Raw genomic sequence first — 18,471 nt, 5'->3', positions numbered from 1 at the left:
GGGACTTAAGGTTGACTCAGCCTTCCATCTTTCCGAGGTTGGTAAAAATGAGGCCCCAGATTGTTGGAGCCAATGTGCAAACAATGCTTACATTGTAGTGCTGTGCAGTATATAAGTCTAAATGCTGTTGCTATTGCAACTGACCACAAAGCTATGGACGAACCAATTTCAAACAACATAAGGACTAGTCCAGCAGTCTGTTTTCACAGTGAACCATCAACTATCCAAGGAAATCCATTATCTCCCAGCAAATGGCCTTCAGAGGCAGTTCTTCTATCGTCAAGGCTAATAGCCATTATCTCTTATGATTTTCTTGAATTTTTGTGGTGTAGCTAATTCCAAAGTTGAATTACATGTTATGCAAACAAGTATTTTCGTTTGTCTGTGCCAAGGACCTGCAACCTTAAAACACTCAAAGACCATTTGGACCCGTTACCCACAGAAAAGAAAACACTGGGAGCCACAAAACCTGGGTGGGCGTTGCCAACTCAATGTCACTCACTTTTACCAGTCACATGACCCACCCACCCCCTAGCCACGCCTACCCAGCCGATCATTAAGGCAGAGAACCGGTTAAAAAACATCGGGAACCACAAATCCCTTTTGACATCTCTCTCTTTCCCTCCCCCCACCCCCGTATCTCTCTATCTCTCTCCCCCTCTCTCTGTATCTCTCTTTCTCTGCCCCGGCCGCTTCTCCATCCCCCGTCATCGCCCTTATCTTCTCAGTCCAGGCGAGGAGTGACTGGGAAGGGAGGGCAAGGGGCGGGGCCAGCCAGTGGTGGGATCACCCGACAGAGCCACAGCAGAGGGCCCAAAGAGCCACATGTGGCTCCGGAGCTGCAGGTTGCTGACACCCGGTCTGTGCTGTCCCGAAAGTGCTTTTTCCGAAAAGCAACTAAACTTTCTTGGTTTTTTGGAAATGTTCCGCTTCTCATCCAAGAAAACTGTCCCCTCTCTTTTCTTCCAACAGCTGGAGAACCTCTCCAACTTCATCAAGTCCCTACTTAGTTATGGTTTGAAGCCTGTCGATCTGTTTGAGGCCAACGATCTCTACGAGAGTGGAAATATGACTCAAGTGCAGGTGTCGCTCCTTGCTCTGGCGGGCATGGTGAGTGAAAAGATCCTCTTGCCTCTGTGGAGGACAAACTGCCAGTTCTCCATCTTAACTCTGCAGGTGTACATAAAGTGACTGGCCTACCTGTTGAGGCTGATGCTGTCATTATCAGTGATGGAATTTGAATACCGTGTGGGCAGAACACCAAGTATGTAATAGTAATTGTGTGGATGCATCAAGACAAGGGCATGTCAAGAGGAGAGGAGGCTTAATGAGCCATGGTGGCGCAGTGGTTAGAATGCAGTACTGCAGGCTACTTCTGCTGACTGCCGGCTGTCTACAATTTGGCAGTTCGACTCTCACCGGGCTCAAGGTTGACTCAGCCTTTCGTCCTTCCGAGGTGGGTAAAATGAGGACCCAGATTGTTGGGGGCAATATCAGTGGTGAAATACAATTTTTTTTACTACCGGTTCTGTGGGCGTGGCTTGGTGGGCATGGCAGGGGAAGGATATTGCAAAATCCCCATTCCCTCCCCACTCCTGGGGGAAGGATGTTGCAAAATCTCCATTCACTCCCCACTCTGGGGCCAGCCAGAGGTGGCATTTGCCGGTTCTCCGAACTACTCAAAATTTCTGCTACCGGTTCTCTAGAACCTATCAGAACCTGCTGGATTTCACCCCTGGGCAATATGCTGACTCTGTAAACCGCTTAGAGACGGCTGTAAAGCACTATGAAGCAGTATATAAGTCTAAGTGCTATTGCTATTAACTCCTTCTATATTCCAATTCATTTTTCCAAATGTAGCCCATTGTTTTCTCCCCCCCCCCCTGCAGCCACCTGAGACTAAATTTAGGAGACAGAGAAGGTGTATGCCGAACCTCAACCCCAAATGAGCCATTGTAAGGGGTAACATTTTTTTTTTTAAAGGGCTCTATTCTGGGTCACATGACCAGGAAAATTGGTATACTGCTTCTCTCCTAGGAATACATTGGGGAATTCTTTTAATGGATGTCTTCTCCACAGCCATTGGCTGCGCCTGCCCTATTTTCAGACTCGTTCTTTCTTTTGCCACATTCTCTCACACCAAATTTGGTTTCCAGTTCTTCTTTTTGGAAAGTTATTATGGAGGGCAGGGGTGAAATGCTCCCGGTTCGGACCGGATCGCCTGATCCGGTAGCGATGGAGGCGGGTGGTTCGGAGAACCGGTAGCAAAAATCCCTGCCCTCCCCCCCCAATGCCTAGAGCTGCACAATCATCAGAGGCTTCTTTTAAAAAAACTTTTAAAAGCATTTTTTCTACAACCTCTTCGGCTTTTAAAAGTAAAAAAAAAGCCTTTGATGATTGCGTGGCTCAGCTGGGATTATCAAAGGCTTTTAAAAGCATTTTTTCTACAACCTCTGAAGAGGTTGTAGAAAAAATGCTTTCAAAAGGCTCTGACGATCCCAGCTGAGTTGCCTGATCGGCAGAGGCTTTTTTTCTTTTAAATGCCTCTGACGATCAGGCAACTCAGCTTGGATCGTCAAAGGCATTTAAAAGAAAAAAAGCCTCTGCCGATCAGGCAACTCAGCTGGGATCGTCAGAGCCTTTTGAAAGCATTTTTTTACAACCTCTTCGCCGAAGAGGTTGTAGAAAAAATGGTTTTAAAAGTAAAAAAAAAATAAATTGGCCACGCCCACCCAGTCACATTACCGCCACCATCACCAAGCCACACCCACAGAACCGGTAGTAACAAATTTTAGATTTCACCACTGATGGAGGGTAAGAAAGATGACTTTGTCAGAGATGGGCCAAATTCATTACCAAAGTGATAAAGGGAAAACCTTTATCTTGTTTTAAGTCCAAAACAAATAGAAAGCATGCATAAATAGCTCAGACAGACACCTCCCTTATTTGTATGTGTATAAGGGGTGGGGGTGAGGGGGTGGAATACAACACAATAAGACTGACAAGATTCAGTCATTAAAGCCACTTCCAATAAAAGTAGACTTCCTGTATCGTTGGCTCTTTGATGTAGCCATCTTGTCTTTATGACCTCCCTCCCTTTCAGATATCCCTGAGTGTGGGGATCTCCCCTGAAGAACGCTAGTTTTACAACGACTATCAACGATTTATCCAGAGTTGTGTTTCTGTTCTCCAGCATTCTGTGCTATTTACAAAGCAGTTTAGTAAAGAGTTGACAGGAACAGTCACCAGAGTATGGAATTCAATCTGCTTTATGTACCGGTAGCTGAAATTTAGGATTGTTCTTAATCATGAGAACTATGGAATTATTGGGAAGGACCTGAAACTTTTGTGCAGGAATAATTCGGGTTTCTTACCTTTTCTTGCAGGCAAAAACAAAAGGCATTGAAAGTGGGATGGATATTGGAGTGAAATATTCGGAGAAACAGGAGAGAGCCTTTAATGATGAAAAACTCAAGGCTGGACACTGTGTCATTGGTCTACAGGTAAGTTTGGTGACTTTGTGGCTCTTGATCTTGAAACCATGGGAGATCTAAGAGGGTGCAGCACATGGCCAAAAGACTAAGCTGTGCAATCAGGAAATCCTGGTTTTGGGAACTTCTTCTATGGTAAAAATGCTTTCTTTGTCAATTTTTTCCCATTGTTTAGTAAGGCTGTGAAGCACCTCAGTTTTGAAGGCAAAACAGTCCTTTGAAGAGCATGCGAAATGTAGCGCCCATTTGCAATTCCTTAAAACCAAGTGCATCCTTGTTTATTTAATACTACCCTGTTTCCCCGAAAATAGGACCCAACAAGAAAATATGTCCTAGCATGATTTTTCAGGATGCTCGTAATATAAGTCCTACCTCCCCGCCCCCCAAATAAGCCCCAGTTAAGATTGTCAGCTAGATGGGTGTATTTAGTACCGTATTTCCCCCAAAATAAAACCTAACCAGAAAATAAGCTGTAATGCATCTTTTGGAGCAAAAATTAATATAAGACCCGGTCTTATTTTCGGGGAAACACAGAGTATACGTGTCCAAAGATTTGCTGAGCACTAATGAAGAAGAAGGAACAGGTTGTAGAAGAAGAGAAACAGTTTTAGCAACTTGAAAAACTGGTCATAGATGTCCATTCCTAAGCTAGATGACACCAGAATGAAGAAACATGTGTCATGGCATCATTGCACAAGCTCTGCTCTTTCACACGCAAGAATATAAGGGGCAGAAGAGTTTGCAGGATGATGCACATTTCAACCCTTGTCTTCCTCATGTAGATATCTATGAGCCAAGTGGATCATAGACATCCTGACATCTACTGTAGATGTAGTGTATCAGGCATAGTAAGCTTTGTTGCCAAAAAAAGCCAACACAGTTCTAGGCTGCATAAACAGAGGGGTAGAATCAAGATCACGTGAAGTCTTAATACCACTTTATAATGCCTTGGTAAGGCCACACTTGGAATACTGCATTCAGTTTTGGTTGCTATGATGTAAAAAGATGTTGAAACTCTAGGACAGGGGTGTCAAATTCACGTCGTCATGGTGGCATCACATGACATATCGGAACTTTTTTCTCCTTTCCTAAACTGGGCATGGGCGTGGCCAGCGTGTGACGCATCCAGCCTGCGGTCTGGGAGTTTGACAGCCCTGCTTTAGAAAGAGTGCAGAGAAGAGAAACAAAGATGATTAGGGGTCTGGAGGCTAAAATATATAAAGAATGGTTGGTGGAATTGGATATGTCTAGTTTAATGAAAAGAAGGACTAGGGGAGACATGATAGCAGTGTTCCAATATCTCAGGGGCTGCCACAAAGAAGAGGGCGTCAAATTATTCTCCAAAGCACCTGAAGGCAGGATAAGAAACAATGGGTGGAAACTAATCAAGGAGAGAAGCAACCTGGAACTAAGGAGAAATTTCCTGACAGTTAGAACAGTGAATCAGTGGAACAACTTGCCTTCAGAAGTTGTGACTGTTCCAACACTGGAACTTTTTAAGAAGAGATTGGACAACCATTTTTCTGAAATGATATAGGGTTTGCTGCCTGAGTAGAGGGTTGGACTAGAAGACCTCCAAGGTCCCATCCAACTCTGTTATTCTGTTAAGGCTTAATCAAGCTGCTATTTCTCTTTAGATGGGAACCAACAAGTGCGCTAGCCAGTCAGGAATGACCGCCTATGGAACCAGGAGGCATCTCTATGATCCCAAGAACCAGATACTACCTCCAATGGACCATTCCACCATCAGTTTGCAGATGGGTACCAATAAGTGTGCTAGCCAGGTAAGAACTCTTACAAAGTGTTTAAATCTTTGTTTAAACTTTTTGTTTTGCTTTAGCTTTTTAAAACTCTTATAGTTTCAGTCTTCCAAGCCAAAAGAGGTTTTCTCCAAGATATACTGGTTTATTTACAGGATCCATGCTTACCGCAGAGATACAGCATCAGTAAATTACCCCCTTTTGGTAATCCTCGACAAGAATATCTCAGCTTGGTCATTTCATGCAATAGGCCATGATTTAATTATGGTTTGTTGGATGAGCCAGTCAGGTAAACTCACACATTTGCAATGAGTCCTAATCCAAGGTTTAGAGACCATGTTTTGGCTTGGTTCAATATACAAACTCAATGTTTCTTTTTCAAATTAGCAAACTATTTACAATTTATTGGGTCAATTCTTCGTTTTCTTCATTTCTGCTGACACTAACTAGGACAATTGGGGAAGACATGAAAACCTGCCAGAAATAAGCATGGTATCTGACTCCAAACATCAATCAGGCAAGAATTTATAGACTAATCAGCCATGTTTCCAATCACTAATGACAAACCGCAGTCTTTTCCCTCAGATAGTTCACTTGTAAGCCAAAAGTGAACCATATTATGGCTTTGCACTACAGATAAGCCAGCCATTTCTGTTCCAAATAAAATACAATCCAGGTTTCTGTCCCCTTGATAAAAGATCTCCCATAGCTGTGACATATTTTTTGTGTCAACCATTACAATTAGCTATATTAGATACTTTTATTTAATTGTTTTAGTTATTTCCAGTTACACCTTTTACCTTTATTGTGATAAACATTCCGTTAATTTCATTAATCCACCCCATTGATTGATTGATTGATGTGTTGGGGGGGTGCACTGAGGGAGCTCAACCAATCTCATTGTGTGCACTGACAATAAAGATTTGAATTTGAACAATTAGATTCTGTAATAGCTTTATACCATATAGCAGGGGTCTCTCCAACCTTGGCAACTTTAAGACTTGTGGACTTCAACTTCCAGAATTCTGGGAGTTGAAGTCCACAAATCTTAAAGTTGCCAAGGTTGGAGACCCCTGCCATATGGTATCTATCTTGTTAACTCTCAAGGCTCTTTTTACCTCTATGTACTCAAAATGGACTGTGATTAATATTTACATATATAGATTTTGGTATAACTTGGCATTTTTGGATTCTGCTGCTATTATATTATTATACTATAGTTATCCGTGGGACGGTGACATTGTTTGGTGGGGGGCGTTCCTTCTTTTGAGAGTGGTGCATCGGAATTTCATTTCAATGTGTGCCATGAACCACGGTGGCGCAGTGGTTAGAGTGCAGTACTGCAGGGTACTTCTGCTGACTACCGGCTGCCTGCAATTTGGCAGTTCAAATCTCACCAGGCTGAAGGTTGACTCAGCCTTCCATCCTTCCGTGGTGGGTAAAATGAGGACCCAAATTGTTGGGGGAAATACGCTGACTCTGTAAATCGCTTAGAGAGGGCTGTAAAAGAACTGTAAAGCGGTATATAAATCTTAAGTGCTATTGCTATTGCGAAAATAGGAAAACAACAATAAACATTATCTATTTTCTCTTCCCATTCAGGTGGGCATGACGGCTCCAGGAACCCGCCGGCACATCTATGATTCCAAGCTGGGCACAGACAAATGCGATGACAGCTCCATGTCCCTCCAAATGGGCTCCAATCAGGGTGCCAACCAGAGCGGGCAGGTGTTCGGTTTGGGCCGCCAAATCTACGACCCCAAGTATTGCCCCCAAGGCAACGCTGGGGTGGCGAGCAACGCAGCCCCCATTGAGGATCAGAACTCAGCCAACTATTATTATTATCAGGAGGACCAGTGAACTGGATGTATTCTTTCCCTTGCCCTGTTTTCTGTTCTTTTCCCAAACCATCGCTGGGCAATTCCTGGCAAAGTCCAGCAATTCTGCAACGTATGTATTTTTAATTTTTTTCAAAAGAAAAAAAAAAAAGAGTTGTCCAAGCTGCATTTCCCTTCTACCCCTCAAGGATAGGAACACACAAAAGTGTTAATCCTTTTTTTTTTTTTAAAGAGAGTAAAGCTGATCTTTAATGTTACAAGGGTTAGACAAAGAACGTGCGAACTTTCCCTGATGCCCAAACTTACCTCTAGAAACTGGAAAGAATAAAGATTGCTGTATTGATTTCACACTTCCAAAAAAAGAAAAATCCACACTATCCTGAACGATTTATTTAAATTATACGGCAGATGATATTGGCAGATGAAGAGGGTTGCCAAATTGAACCTGGTATATCCAGAAAAAGGAAGCCATTTCCAAAACCTGAAAATCATACTTTACAACTGTAGTTGGTCGCAGTGCCGAGCTAGAATTTTTTTAAAACTATGGTTTGTCGAACAAGCCAGAGATCACGAGAATCTTCCCAATGCTCCTACATCTGGCTTGTATAGCTTGCATTACCCTAGTGAAATTTGGTGGGGTTGGAATTGGTGGGGTTTGTATACCGGTATTCCTCGACTTATGACCATAACTGAGCCCATTTCTGTTGCTAAACGAGATTATTATTTACTGAATTTTGCCCCGTTTCACGACCTTTCTGGCCACCGTTGTTAAGTAAATCACCACAGTTGTTAAGTTAGTAACACAATTGTAAAGTGAATCGGGCTTCCGCGTTGACTTCGCTTGTCAGTAAAAGGTGACCACGTGACCCTGAGACATTGCAACCTTCATAAATATGAGCCAATTGCCAAGCGTGCAAATTTTGATCACTGTGGTGATAAAGGTGAAAAACGGGCATAAAACACATTTTTCAGTGCTGCTGTGACTTTGAACGGTCACTAAATGAACCGTTGTAAGTCGAGGACTACCTGTAATGCCCCACCTCACCTGGAGCCTTAGCCTGCTTCTTCCAAATAACATCAGGAGGCGTTGAAGGAAAAATAAAACCACCTTCCCAACAACCAGATGTTTTCCTCACTTCCCATTTACCTCTGCACAGAATTTTTCCTGTTTTAATTTCCAACCAATCAGAATGGGTTGATACCAGGCTGGATGGACCAATAACAAGAGCTGAGATAAGGTACTTTCATTTCCCCACCTCCATAGTAGCAATAGCACTTAGAATTATATACCGCTTCACAGGGCTTTTACAGTCCTCTAAGCCACCCGTGTCAAACTCAATTTCATTGAGGGCCGCATCAGGGTTGTATTTGACCCCGGGGGGCTGGGGTGGGTGTGGCCAGTTTGACATCACTCGTGTCGGGGGCGCCTGTGGCCGTAACAGAATCATGTAATGGATATTGATAGGTTTTTAATTCAAGCACCGAAATCTTCTTTGATAAACTTTTCTATGCTATTAAAGAGAAATGGATTTGCTACCTTCACCAGCTTGATCACTATTGGGGATATGATACCCCTCAGTTCTCAGCCAGCTCAACTGAAAAATCCTGTGCTACTTGGGAAATCCATAAATTGCAGCCTAATAATCTAGACTGGAGGGAAATGGCGTGAAAGGTATAAAACTGGAATATTCTTTTGGGAGGGAGGATTGATAATTTGCCCAACAGAGTAGAAGCTTCATTACCTTTAAAGGTGTCCAACCTTGGCCACTTTAAGATTCATGGACTTCAACTCCCAGGATTCTCCAGTCTACATGAGGAATTCCATGACTGGGGAATTCTGGGAGTTGAAGTCCACAAGTCTTAAAATGGCCAAGGTTGGATAACCCTGATTACCTTAAACTAGTTTAGTGAGCAAACTAATGCTTTTCTTTCCAGAATATTTCCATAATTCTGTCTAGACCCTTGGCATGTTTTCATTCTCACCTTCATTCCCTCCCTCTTTGGAATCTGTATCAGATTTTTAATCCAAGGTGATGAAGTGTAGAAAGTAGATGCTAGTTAGGATCATCTTTTTTTTTTACTTATGGCACTTAAGTTTCAAAGAATTTTGTGATTTAATTCACCGTTTCTCAACCGTGGCAACTTTAAGATGTCTGGACTTCAACTCCTAGAATTCCCCAGCCAGCCAAGTTGCTAAACTGGCTGTGGAATTCTGGGAGTTGAAGTCCAGACATCTTAAAGTTGCTAAACTGGCTGTGGAATTCTGGGAGTTGAAGTCCAGACATCTTAAAGTTGCTATGCTTGAGAAACATTGGTTTAATTCATCCTTGATCTACTGTTACAAAAAGGAGTTTGAACCCAGATGAAACCTCTCTCCATTGTCTGATATTCAGTTGTATCGAATCTGTTCGCCTTTCTGCAAGTAAATGATTGACCACTTTTTCAGAAGCTAGCTACTTGTTGATATCACAGGGGTGATGCTGGATTAGAATTTTTTCTTACTGTTTTTTATACTGGAAAACTAACAATATGTAGAAATCGGTCTTCATCATTTTAAAGATTTGATTCTGCAAGGGTCACTGTTACTCAAGCTACATCCATAGGGATGTAGAGATTTCATGTTGCAAGGATGGGGGTATCTAACCTGTAGAGGACTAGGAGCTTGAAAAAAAGCCTTCAGAAGTCAAGTCCTATTTTTCTCCTCTGGCCCTTCCTCAGTTTGATAGGGCTTAATATTCCTTTTTTTTCCCCCTGCTGCTATACAACGGATCAAGGGACCATGACTAAAATAAAGCTTTTAAGTCTAGGTACCTGGATACTACATAAAGGTCTTAGGGACTAGATACTTAGGGACTAATACATTTAAACATTGCTTTTTCAGACATTGGATAGTCGCCTTAATTTTTTTATATGCTGGGGAAAAAAAGAAATCATGATTTCTTTGCCATGCTAGCTTTCTTAGCAGAAATGAATGTTTCATTACTGTATTAGGTAACACTATCCATGCTGCCTAGCATGGATGATGTTACCTAGTAGGGTAATGAAACGTCTGCAGAAAACCCCACCAAGCTCAGAGAGCACCCAGGATCCCACAGTTCAACCCTGAGCTACAAATACTATTGCTTTCCAGCTGATGTGTCGGTCAAGAAGTAGAGATAGCTCTAATTTGCACACCCTTGTATTAGAAAATTTAGACTTTCAGGATGCCACAAAGCTTTTGACTGTGGACAATGTTTCTGTATGAATCGTCTCTGGCATTTTGACTTGCCCAGGGGTGCATTTTGTGAATGAAGGTATTTAAATCTCTTAAAAGCCTGTATTTTTAACCCAGCTTCCCTCTATTTTAATAATCAATGTTCTTTCTTTTAAATAAAAAAAACTGGATCTGCTCTTCTGTAACGACATAGATTGAGCTACAGTACAAACATTTCTCTGGCAGAGAAGCCGACGCAGAACGCATGCTGTCTTATCTTAGAAATAGTGGTAGGACTGATGGACAAAATGTGAACCTGCAATATTTGAATTTAAATAAAAGGGCTTCAAAAGCAAAAACACGTGTACATTTGTGGGGGTTTGTTTTCCTGTGGGATCCAAAATTAAGCAAACCAACAGAAAGGTATGCAGGGATTTATTTTTAAGAAATAAAGTTGTTTGTTGTAGGTATACGAAGTCCCATCTCTTTTCACCTGTGCCATAAAAAAGGAGGCACAGTTTGCGTTGTGTAGTTGCAGTTGCCAATGTGATTTTTTTTTTTTTTGACAGCTCCCACAAACAGCAGAGAGGTTCAGGGGTGAAATGCTCCAAGTTCGGACCAGATCTCTGGATCCGGTAGCAATGGCGGCGGGTGGTTCGGAGAACCGGTAGCAAAAATCCCTCCGCCCCCCCCCCCCATGCCCAGCTGAGCTGTGCGATCATCAGAGGCTGGTTTTTTTTACTTTTAAAAGCATTTTTTCTACAACCTCTTCAGCCGAAAAAATGCTTTTAAAAGAAAAAAAAAAGCCTCTGATGATCGTGCGGCTCAGCTGGGATCGCCAGAGGCTTTTAAAAACATTTTTTCTGCAACCTCTTCGGCCAAAGGGTTGTAGAGGGTTGTAGAGAAAAAATGCTTTTAAAAGCCTCTGACGATCCCAGCTGAGTTGCCTGATCGTCAGAGGCTTCTAAAAGCATTTTTTTCTGCAACCTGAAATCAAATAAAATAAATAAACCTCTTCGGCTAAAGAGGTTGTAGAAAAAATGCTTTTAAAAGTTAAAAAAAAAAAAAATTGGCCACGCCCACCCAGTCACATTACCCCACCACCAAGCACGCCCACTAGTAACAAATTTTAGATTTCACCCCTGGAGAGGTGGTTTTGTATGGGGATGTGAAAAAAGTACGCCCTATAACATTTCCTTTTGTAAGTCAGGCAGTTTCGTTCTGTGAGAGCAGAGCAGCTGAGAAAAATCTTGTGTTCATGACAACATGATAAGCAAAACACCAAACATCATATTGACTCAATATGAGTCAAATTATGAAAATCACAAAACACAGCCTTTACCTTTTAAGCTTCAATGAAATTTAAAACCCATGACTGAGCACAAAAGCAGTCCTGGTAGCAATCACAATGCTACACGGATAATCCTGATTTATGATCACAAGATGAACTAGAATTTCATTTGCTAAACAAAGATGCTATTAAGTGAATCACACTGGATTTTACAAACTTTTTTGCCACCATTCTTAAGTGAATCATTCAGCTGTTGAGCAAATCCGGCTTCCCTCACTAACTTTGCTTGTCGGAAGTCACACATGGCAATAGCAATAGCAACTTAGAGACTTATATACCGCTTCATAGTGCTTTACAGTCCTCTCTAAGCAGTTTACAGAATCAGCATGTTGCCCCCAACAATCTGGGTCCTCGTTTACTGACTTCAGAAGAATGGAAGGCTGAGTCAACCTTGAGCCGATGAGAATCGAACTGCTGGCAGTCGGCAGAATTACCCTGCAGTACTGCTAACGTCTGCCCCACCACAGCGATCACATAACTCTGGGAATCTACATCTATTGTAATTACATGCCGGTTGCCAAGCACCTGAATTTTCATTACCTGACCATGGGGATGCTGCATTGACCATAAGTGCAAGAACCAATTGCAAGTCACTTTTTCAGTGTTGTAACTTTGTGCAGTCACTAAACAAATGGTTGCAAGTCAAGGACTGCCTGTTGTATGCCACTTACCATACTTGATTTACTTAACCAGGGCTTATTCAATAATCCATTATGGAGCCTCCACCCAAACCCATCAATCATGGTTTACAACCCTAGCAGCTAAATTCCCAAAGCTTCTGAAGCCAAAAAACTGAACTGCATGATGTTTTGGACTGTCTTTCCTTCCGATGTTGCCGAACTACAGTTCTTGCTGTTTTATCTTGAGGAGCTTGGCAAGCTACAGCTGCCTGTTCCCTGCTTAAAAGTAGGGCAAGGCTTCGGGCAAGGCTCCAGCTTAATTGTGCCAGCAACTCCACCCTTTCAAATTTTAACAGGAGAAGCATCTGTCTCATAATTTGCAGCCGAGAAAGCAGGTATTGGAAGCTGTTCACCTGGGAGTGTTTTTCAGCAGCTCTATATTGAAGCAGCAGAGAGATTCTGGTTAACAACTGGGGGTTACTCCTGCTACATTTGTCTAACATGCTGGGCTAAATGATGGTTTGCTTGTTCGTGGCACTCTCTGCTTGATAAGCTTCACCATGCTAACAGCGCAATTTCTTAGCTTTCAACAGCACAAAACCATAAATTAATCACCCAGGCTGGGTTTCCAGAACACCCTGGGCTAAAGTATGCTTGGGAAGTTTCTGTGTTATGCAAAGACAGTGTTGTGTTGCATGAGCTCAGCCAAGTTGATTAAATCGGTAGACTTGTAACAATGCTTGTAAACTTTAGTTGCTGGACTGTGTTCACAAATTCAGCCAAGTGTCAGGCTTCGATGCTATCTCAAAATAAATGAATTTCAATTCATTTGAATTGAATTCATTTCAATTCAATGAATCGGTCAAGTTAACTGAGGAGGGGGGGTTCCCTTTGGTACTCTGGCATGGGGACAAAATCCATACCACTCACTATCTTAAATGGGGTTAGTCCTGTGGTACTGTGGATAGCATTGTTATATGCGACCTCCGCAAAGGATAGGAGGTCCGCCCAGTTCGATTGTTGGTAATCAATGTAGCACCTCAGGTACCGCTCTATCATGGCATTTAATCTCTCCGCCCCCCCATTGGTGCTCGGGTGAAATGCTGAGCTGAGGCCTTGGGATGATCCTATGGATCGGAGGAATTCCCTCCAGAATTTCGCTGTAAACTGGACACCTCGATCGGAGATGATTCTTCTGGGTACTCCGTGTAGGCGGTAGATGTGTTTCACGAACAGTTTGGTCAACTGGCGGGCTGAGGGTAGTCCCAGTGCGTCCCAACACTGACACCAAGTACATTTGAGTTTACTGAACGGACTCGGCCTTGGTGGTGGTTTATGGTCCAATGTGTTGTGCAAATCACACATCTGATTCAATCTATGAAAATAGACTGAGTCAGCCTTATCTCATGGAAAACAATGTGTTTATAAAACTGCAGGTTAGAAGGGACTTTGCAGATCATCCTTGCACTGTGCAGGAAATTTGTGTTGTATAAACACAGTCTTAATCCAGTGCGGAACAGTCTACTGGTATTTAGGGAGGTCTAGGGTTGCCAACTTTGCAAAGTAGTCCAGACAAGAAGCACACCCAGAATTACTAGCACTCTTTATTGGTACATTGATAATTAATGCACATTCTGTACATTAACATAATCTAGCAAACCTGTAAGTACATCTCTTCCCCCCTCACTTTTATAGTCCAAGAAACCAGGGAGGGTCTCTCATGAGATGTTTGCCATACCCTCATTCCTTTTGGGGACTCAGCCTTCATTTATCAGACTATTGTGCAATCTACAAGACTTCCATCAATCTCCTAAAATCATTTTCCACATACCATTACAGGTAATCCTCAATTTACAACCACAATTGAGCCCAACATTTCTGTTGTTAAGCGAGACCTTTGTTAAGCGAGTTTTGCCCCAGTTTACGACCTTTCTTGCCACCGTTGCTAAATGAATCATTACAATTGTTAAGTTAGTAATATGGTTGTTAAATGAAACTGGTTTGCCCATTGATTTCGCTTGCCACAAGGTTGCAAATGGGTGATCTCATGACCCCAGGACACTGCAACAGCCATCATAAATATCAGTCAGTTGGCAAGCATCTGAATTTTGAATGAAGTTTGTACAAAACTTAAATTTACTCAGTCTTTTCCAAACAAAGGCTCTTAATAAACTTCCTTAACAGCCTACAAGAAAACAAAGATAAAGTAATCACAATCTTACTAAGGTTGGCAGAAAGCCCAGAAACAATTTGCAGAGATACAGACGTGAAGGAGAATGAACTAAAGATGTTCCCTACAACTTGCTTCAGTCAGCGTTCCTCCTTAAATAGGCTAAGGGAGTGGCCAATTAGCCCCAAGCCTTACTCTCAAGGAGACTTCCTCCTGAGGAGCCACTCCTGCTTTTTGGCAGCTCTCCGTGCCCATGCATCGAGAAGAGGCTCCTCCTCTTCGTCCTCTTCACTTAAAGGAGCTTCTGGAGGTTCTGAAGGCCCTGGCTGAATCCCCGCCTCTGGCACCACATCTTCTCCAGCCTCCTCATTGTCTGACTCGGGTGCCAGCTGCACAGGCTACTGGCGCAACGCCACACCAGCCTCCTCACTGTCAGAATCAGCTACAATCCGCACAGGCCGCTGACGGGCCACAACAGTGTTCTCTGTCTCTGTAGGTTTTTAAAAAGAAGCTGGACCGCCATCTGTTATGGGTGGTTTAAATGATTTTCCTGCATATTGCAGAGGGTTGGATTAGATTAGTGTTTCTCAACTTTGACAAGCTGTGTAGACCAACTCCCAGAATTCCCAGCTTGCTGGCAGAGGAATTGTGGGAGTTGAAATCCGCACATCTGAAGTTGACAAGGTTCAGAAATACTGTTCTACATTATCATCTGGCTCTTTCAGCTCTTCAGCTCTTAAAACAGGGGTGTCAAACTCGTGGCTTGCGGGCCATATGTATCATGTGCTGGCCACCTCCACCCCCAGTTTAGCGAAGGGGGAAAAGTTGTGATATGTCACACGACAACAACGTGACGCCATGAGTTTGACACCTCTGCCTTAAAACATCTATTTTTGAGAGAAAAAATACTGAGTACAGATGTTATTGTATTAAAGTAATGTGTTGTTAGAATCCAGACATTGCTGATAAGCCATGGCTTATTACTTTCCATATTAAGCAAACCCAATCAGCAATCATGGGTGATAAACTAGGATTAAACAAACCATTGTTTAATAGTATGGGTGAATACCCTCAAAAAGAAGGACATACTTGAGCTTATTACAAATGTTTTACCAAGCTCTTTACCTCAAAAATCTTTCAGAAGAAAGTTTTCCATTACCATTTGTTGTTTACAACTCCTCTCAGAGATAAAAAGACTTTGGCCACTCTCTGCTTTTGAGACTTGGTGATAATGCAAATTAAAAAAAAACCACATGAAAATAAATATAATTTGGATGCTGTGCCTACGTTTGAGTCATGACTGGGCTCTGTTGATACATGAATCATGACAAAAGAGAGAAAAGAGAGAAAAATGAAGAAAAAAACAACATGGGGCACTTAGATATATTTTTATACCCAGATTTTTGCAGTGTTTGTATATTATTATACAAAACACATAAAGTCTTCAAACCACCAGCTGTGAATTCTCGAGCCATGACAATTTTCAATGGCTGGAGCCTTGTGGTTACTATATTGCCTATCAAACAATTGAACAAACCATCTATTGAACAATTAATCAGCGGAACAGCTTGCCTTCAGAAGTTGTGGGCGCCCCAGTGCTGGAGGCTTTTAAGAAGAGACTGGACAGCCATTTGTCTGAAGGGTCTACTGCTCTAGCAGAGGGTTGGACTAGAAGATCTCCAAGGTCCCTTCCAACTCTGCTATTTTATGTTCTTTTTTTTTTATTAAAAATTTATAAACTTTATTAACAAATAAATAAAACACGCACAAAACATATATAACAAAGCACAACAAAAAAAGTACATTATACAATAAAACAATTATATATATTCAATCATTTGAAGCGTCTGTTTCGTAGTGATGTATCCAATTACACAATTATACATATTCCCATAAATCTTAACTCACTGATTCCTTTTTACCTCTTTACCCTCTCCTCTCTTCTGCTCTCTAAGATTTCTTTATTTTTGTTCTGTATATTACCTTCACTTTCTGAGTTTCTCTCTAAATATTTTACCGCCCATAAGGAGGTGGTTACATGCACAATTATAGTTTTATTCTATCTGCTATTTTATGTTCTATTGGTCAAGTTCATATATCATGTAGGGTCATTGTTCAATCGTTGTTTAGAGAACAAACATAATTGCTTGGGTTAGTACAACATGCTAATCAATCAGTCAGCCCCAATAGCTCATTACATAGATATTCATGTTAAAACAAACTATACCTTACTAGATATGAGTCTGGTAATTTATAGTGTGTTTTAACATGAATATCTATTTAATCGCAAATGGTCCAATTGCATCTTTTAACTTAGCGTATTATAGGAACCTAACTGTCTTTTTAGTTTATGCTTTGGTGTGGGATGCAACCTGTGATTTAATTACAGGGGTGAAATCCAGCAGGTTCTGACAGGTTCTGGAGAACTGGTAGCGGAAATTTTGAGCAGTTTGGAGAACCGGTAGCGGAAATTTTGAGCAGTTTGGAGAACCGGGAAATACCACCTCTGGCTGGCCCCAGAGTGGGTGGGAATGAGGATTTTGCAGTATCCTTCCCCTGGAGTGGGGGGGAAATGGAGATTTTGCGGTATCCTTCCCCTGCCACGCCCACCAAGCCATACCACGCCCACCAAGCCACGCCCACAGAACCGGTAGTAAAAAAAATTGGATTTCACCACTGCTTAATTGGGTACATTATGATTAACTATGGAAATGTATTAATGTGCCTTGGTGGCACAGCAGACTAAAGTGCTGTTAAGTAGCACCAGCTGCCTGCAATTACTGCAAGTTCAAATTTCACCAGGCTCAAGGTTGACTCAGCCTTCCATCCTTTGAAGGTAGGTAAAATGAGGACCCGGATTGTGGGGGCAATAAGCTGACTTTGTATAAAAAGAACACCGCTGGGGGGGGGGACGAAAGCCCTACTAAGCAGGTATATACAAAAGTATGAAGGCTATTGCTTAATGCATTGTAAGCTGCCCTGAGTCTCCGGAGAAGGGCGGCATATAAATCGAACCAATAAATAAAATAAATAAATAAATAAAATCTAAGTGCAGCTGCTATGGCCTGATTCACATAACATGCTATGTCAAATATATACAACCCTACACAAGTCATGTGTGAATACAGTACAGCCTTGAGTCTTCTGGTTGAAGATGGGGTGGGAAAAAAGAAAGGATCTCGTTTGCAGATTTTTTAAAATTATACTTTACTAAATGTATACAGGTGCCCAATTCAGCATCACACCATTAAAATGAATTTCAACCAATTAAGCTTTTGAAAAGGCAAGGTAGGTGAGTCCTTTCATACAAATCTAGGTGTTTTTTTTTTTTTACTCTGCTGTGTTGGTCTTTTATTCGACTCAGCAACAATATGAAAAGGCTGGTTATCCTTTAACAGCAGAAATCGATTTGCATGCTTTGAATCAACTCTGCATTTTGGATCACACCTTCAAACATTCCTGATCGGCTTGTGTGTGAGAACTGGAAAGTTGCGTGCTTGATCATCCTTAAGGGTTTAGAGATATAAGTTGCTATTCCACATTCCAGTTCCTGCAAATCCAAAATGGTAATATACACATAAGCTTAGAACTTGATTAAAAACTCATTTAAACAAGAACTTGACTTTCTGTCTACGACAATGTTTCTCAATCTTGGCAACGTTAAGATTTCTGGACTTCAACTCCCAGAATCCCACAGCCAGCAGCTTTTAAAACTGCCAAAGCTGAAAAACATTGATCTGCAATGTAAAATGTAGGGTCTTAAAATCTGGGTTGCAAAGGTATCTAGTTGAGTAATAACATGCCTGCCAGAAAACAATCAAACTCAGAGAACATCAATAGGATTCTATATCGATTGCCATTAGAGGGCAGCACAGCAACAAATTAGAATTTTCTATATCACTTTGCTGCCCTTTAGTGGTCATTCAGATTGTTGCAGCCCAGACAGGACAGGTCTAAAATCATATACAACAATAAATGGGAACAACCTTGTGATTTAGCAACGTGTGAATCTAGCTCAGGAGTAGCATAATCTTTTCAAGCCTAGTAC

At 41.8% G+C, this 18,471-nt stretch overlaps 1 protein-coding gene across 1 annotated transcript in view; it reads left to right on the top strand.

Moving 5' to 3' along the window:
• CNN2 (calponin 2) overlaps positions 1-7,457 on the top strand; it is a 41,455-nt gene extending 33,998 nt beyond the window's left edge. Inside the window, exons 4-7 of the mRNA XM_034437668.3 lie at positions 973-1,110; positions 3,387-3,503; positions 5,129-5,275; positions 6,854-7,457. Of these exons, the coding sequence (XP_034293559.1) occupies positions 973-1,110; positions 3,387-3,503; positions 5,129-5,275; positions 6,854-7,111 (660 nt within the window). The 3' untranslated portion in view covers positions 7,112-7,457. The remainder of the gene's footprint in view (positions 1-972; positions 1,111-3,386; positions 3,504-5,128; positions 5,276-6,853) is intronic.
• The last annotated feature ends 11,014 nt before the right edge of the window (positions 7,458-18,471 follow it).

The sequence above is a fragment of the Pantherophis guttatus genome, chromosome 1 (assembly GCF_059756535.1).
Source record: "Pantherophis guttatus breed Tessera chromosome 1, ASM5975653v1, whole genome shotgun sequence".
In the NCBI taxonomy this organism is placed as follows: Eukaryota; Metazoa; Chordata; class Lepidosauria; order Squamata; family Colubridae; genus Pantherophis; species Pantherophis guttatus.
This window is presented reverse-complemented; position numbering and strand designations above follow the sequence as displayed.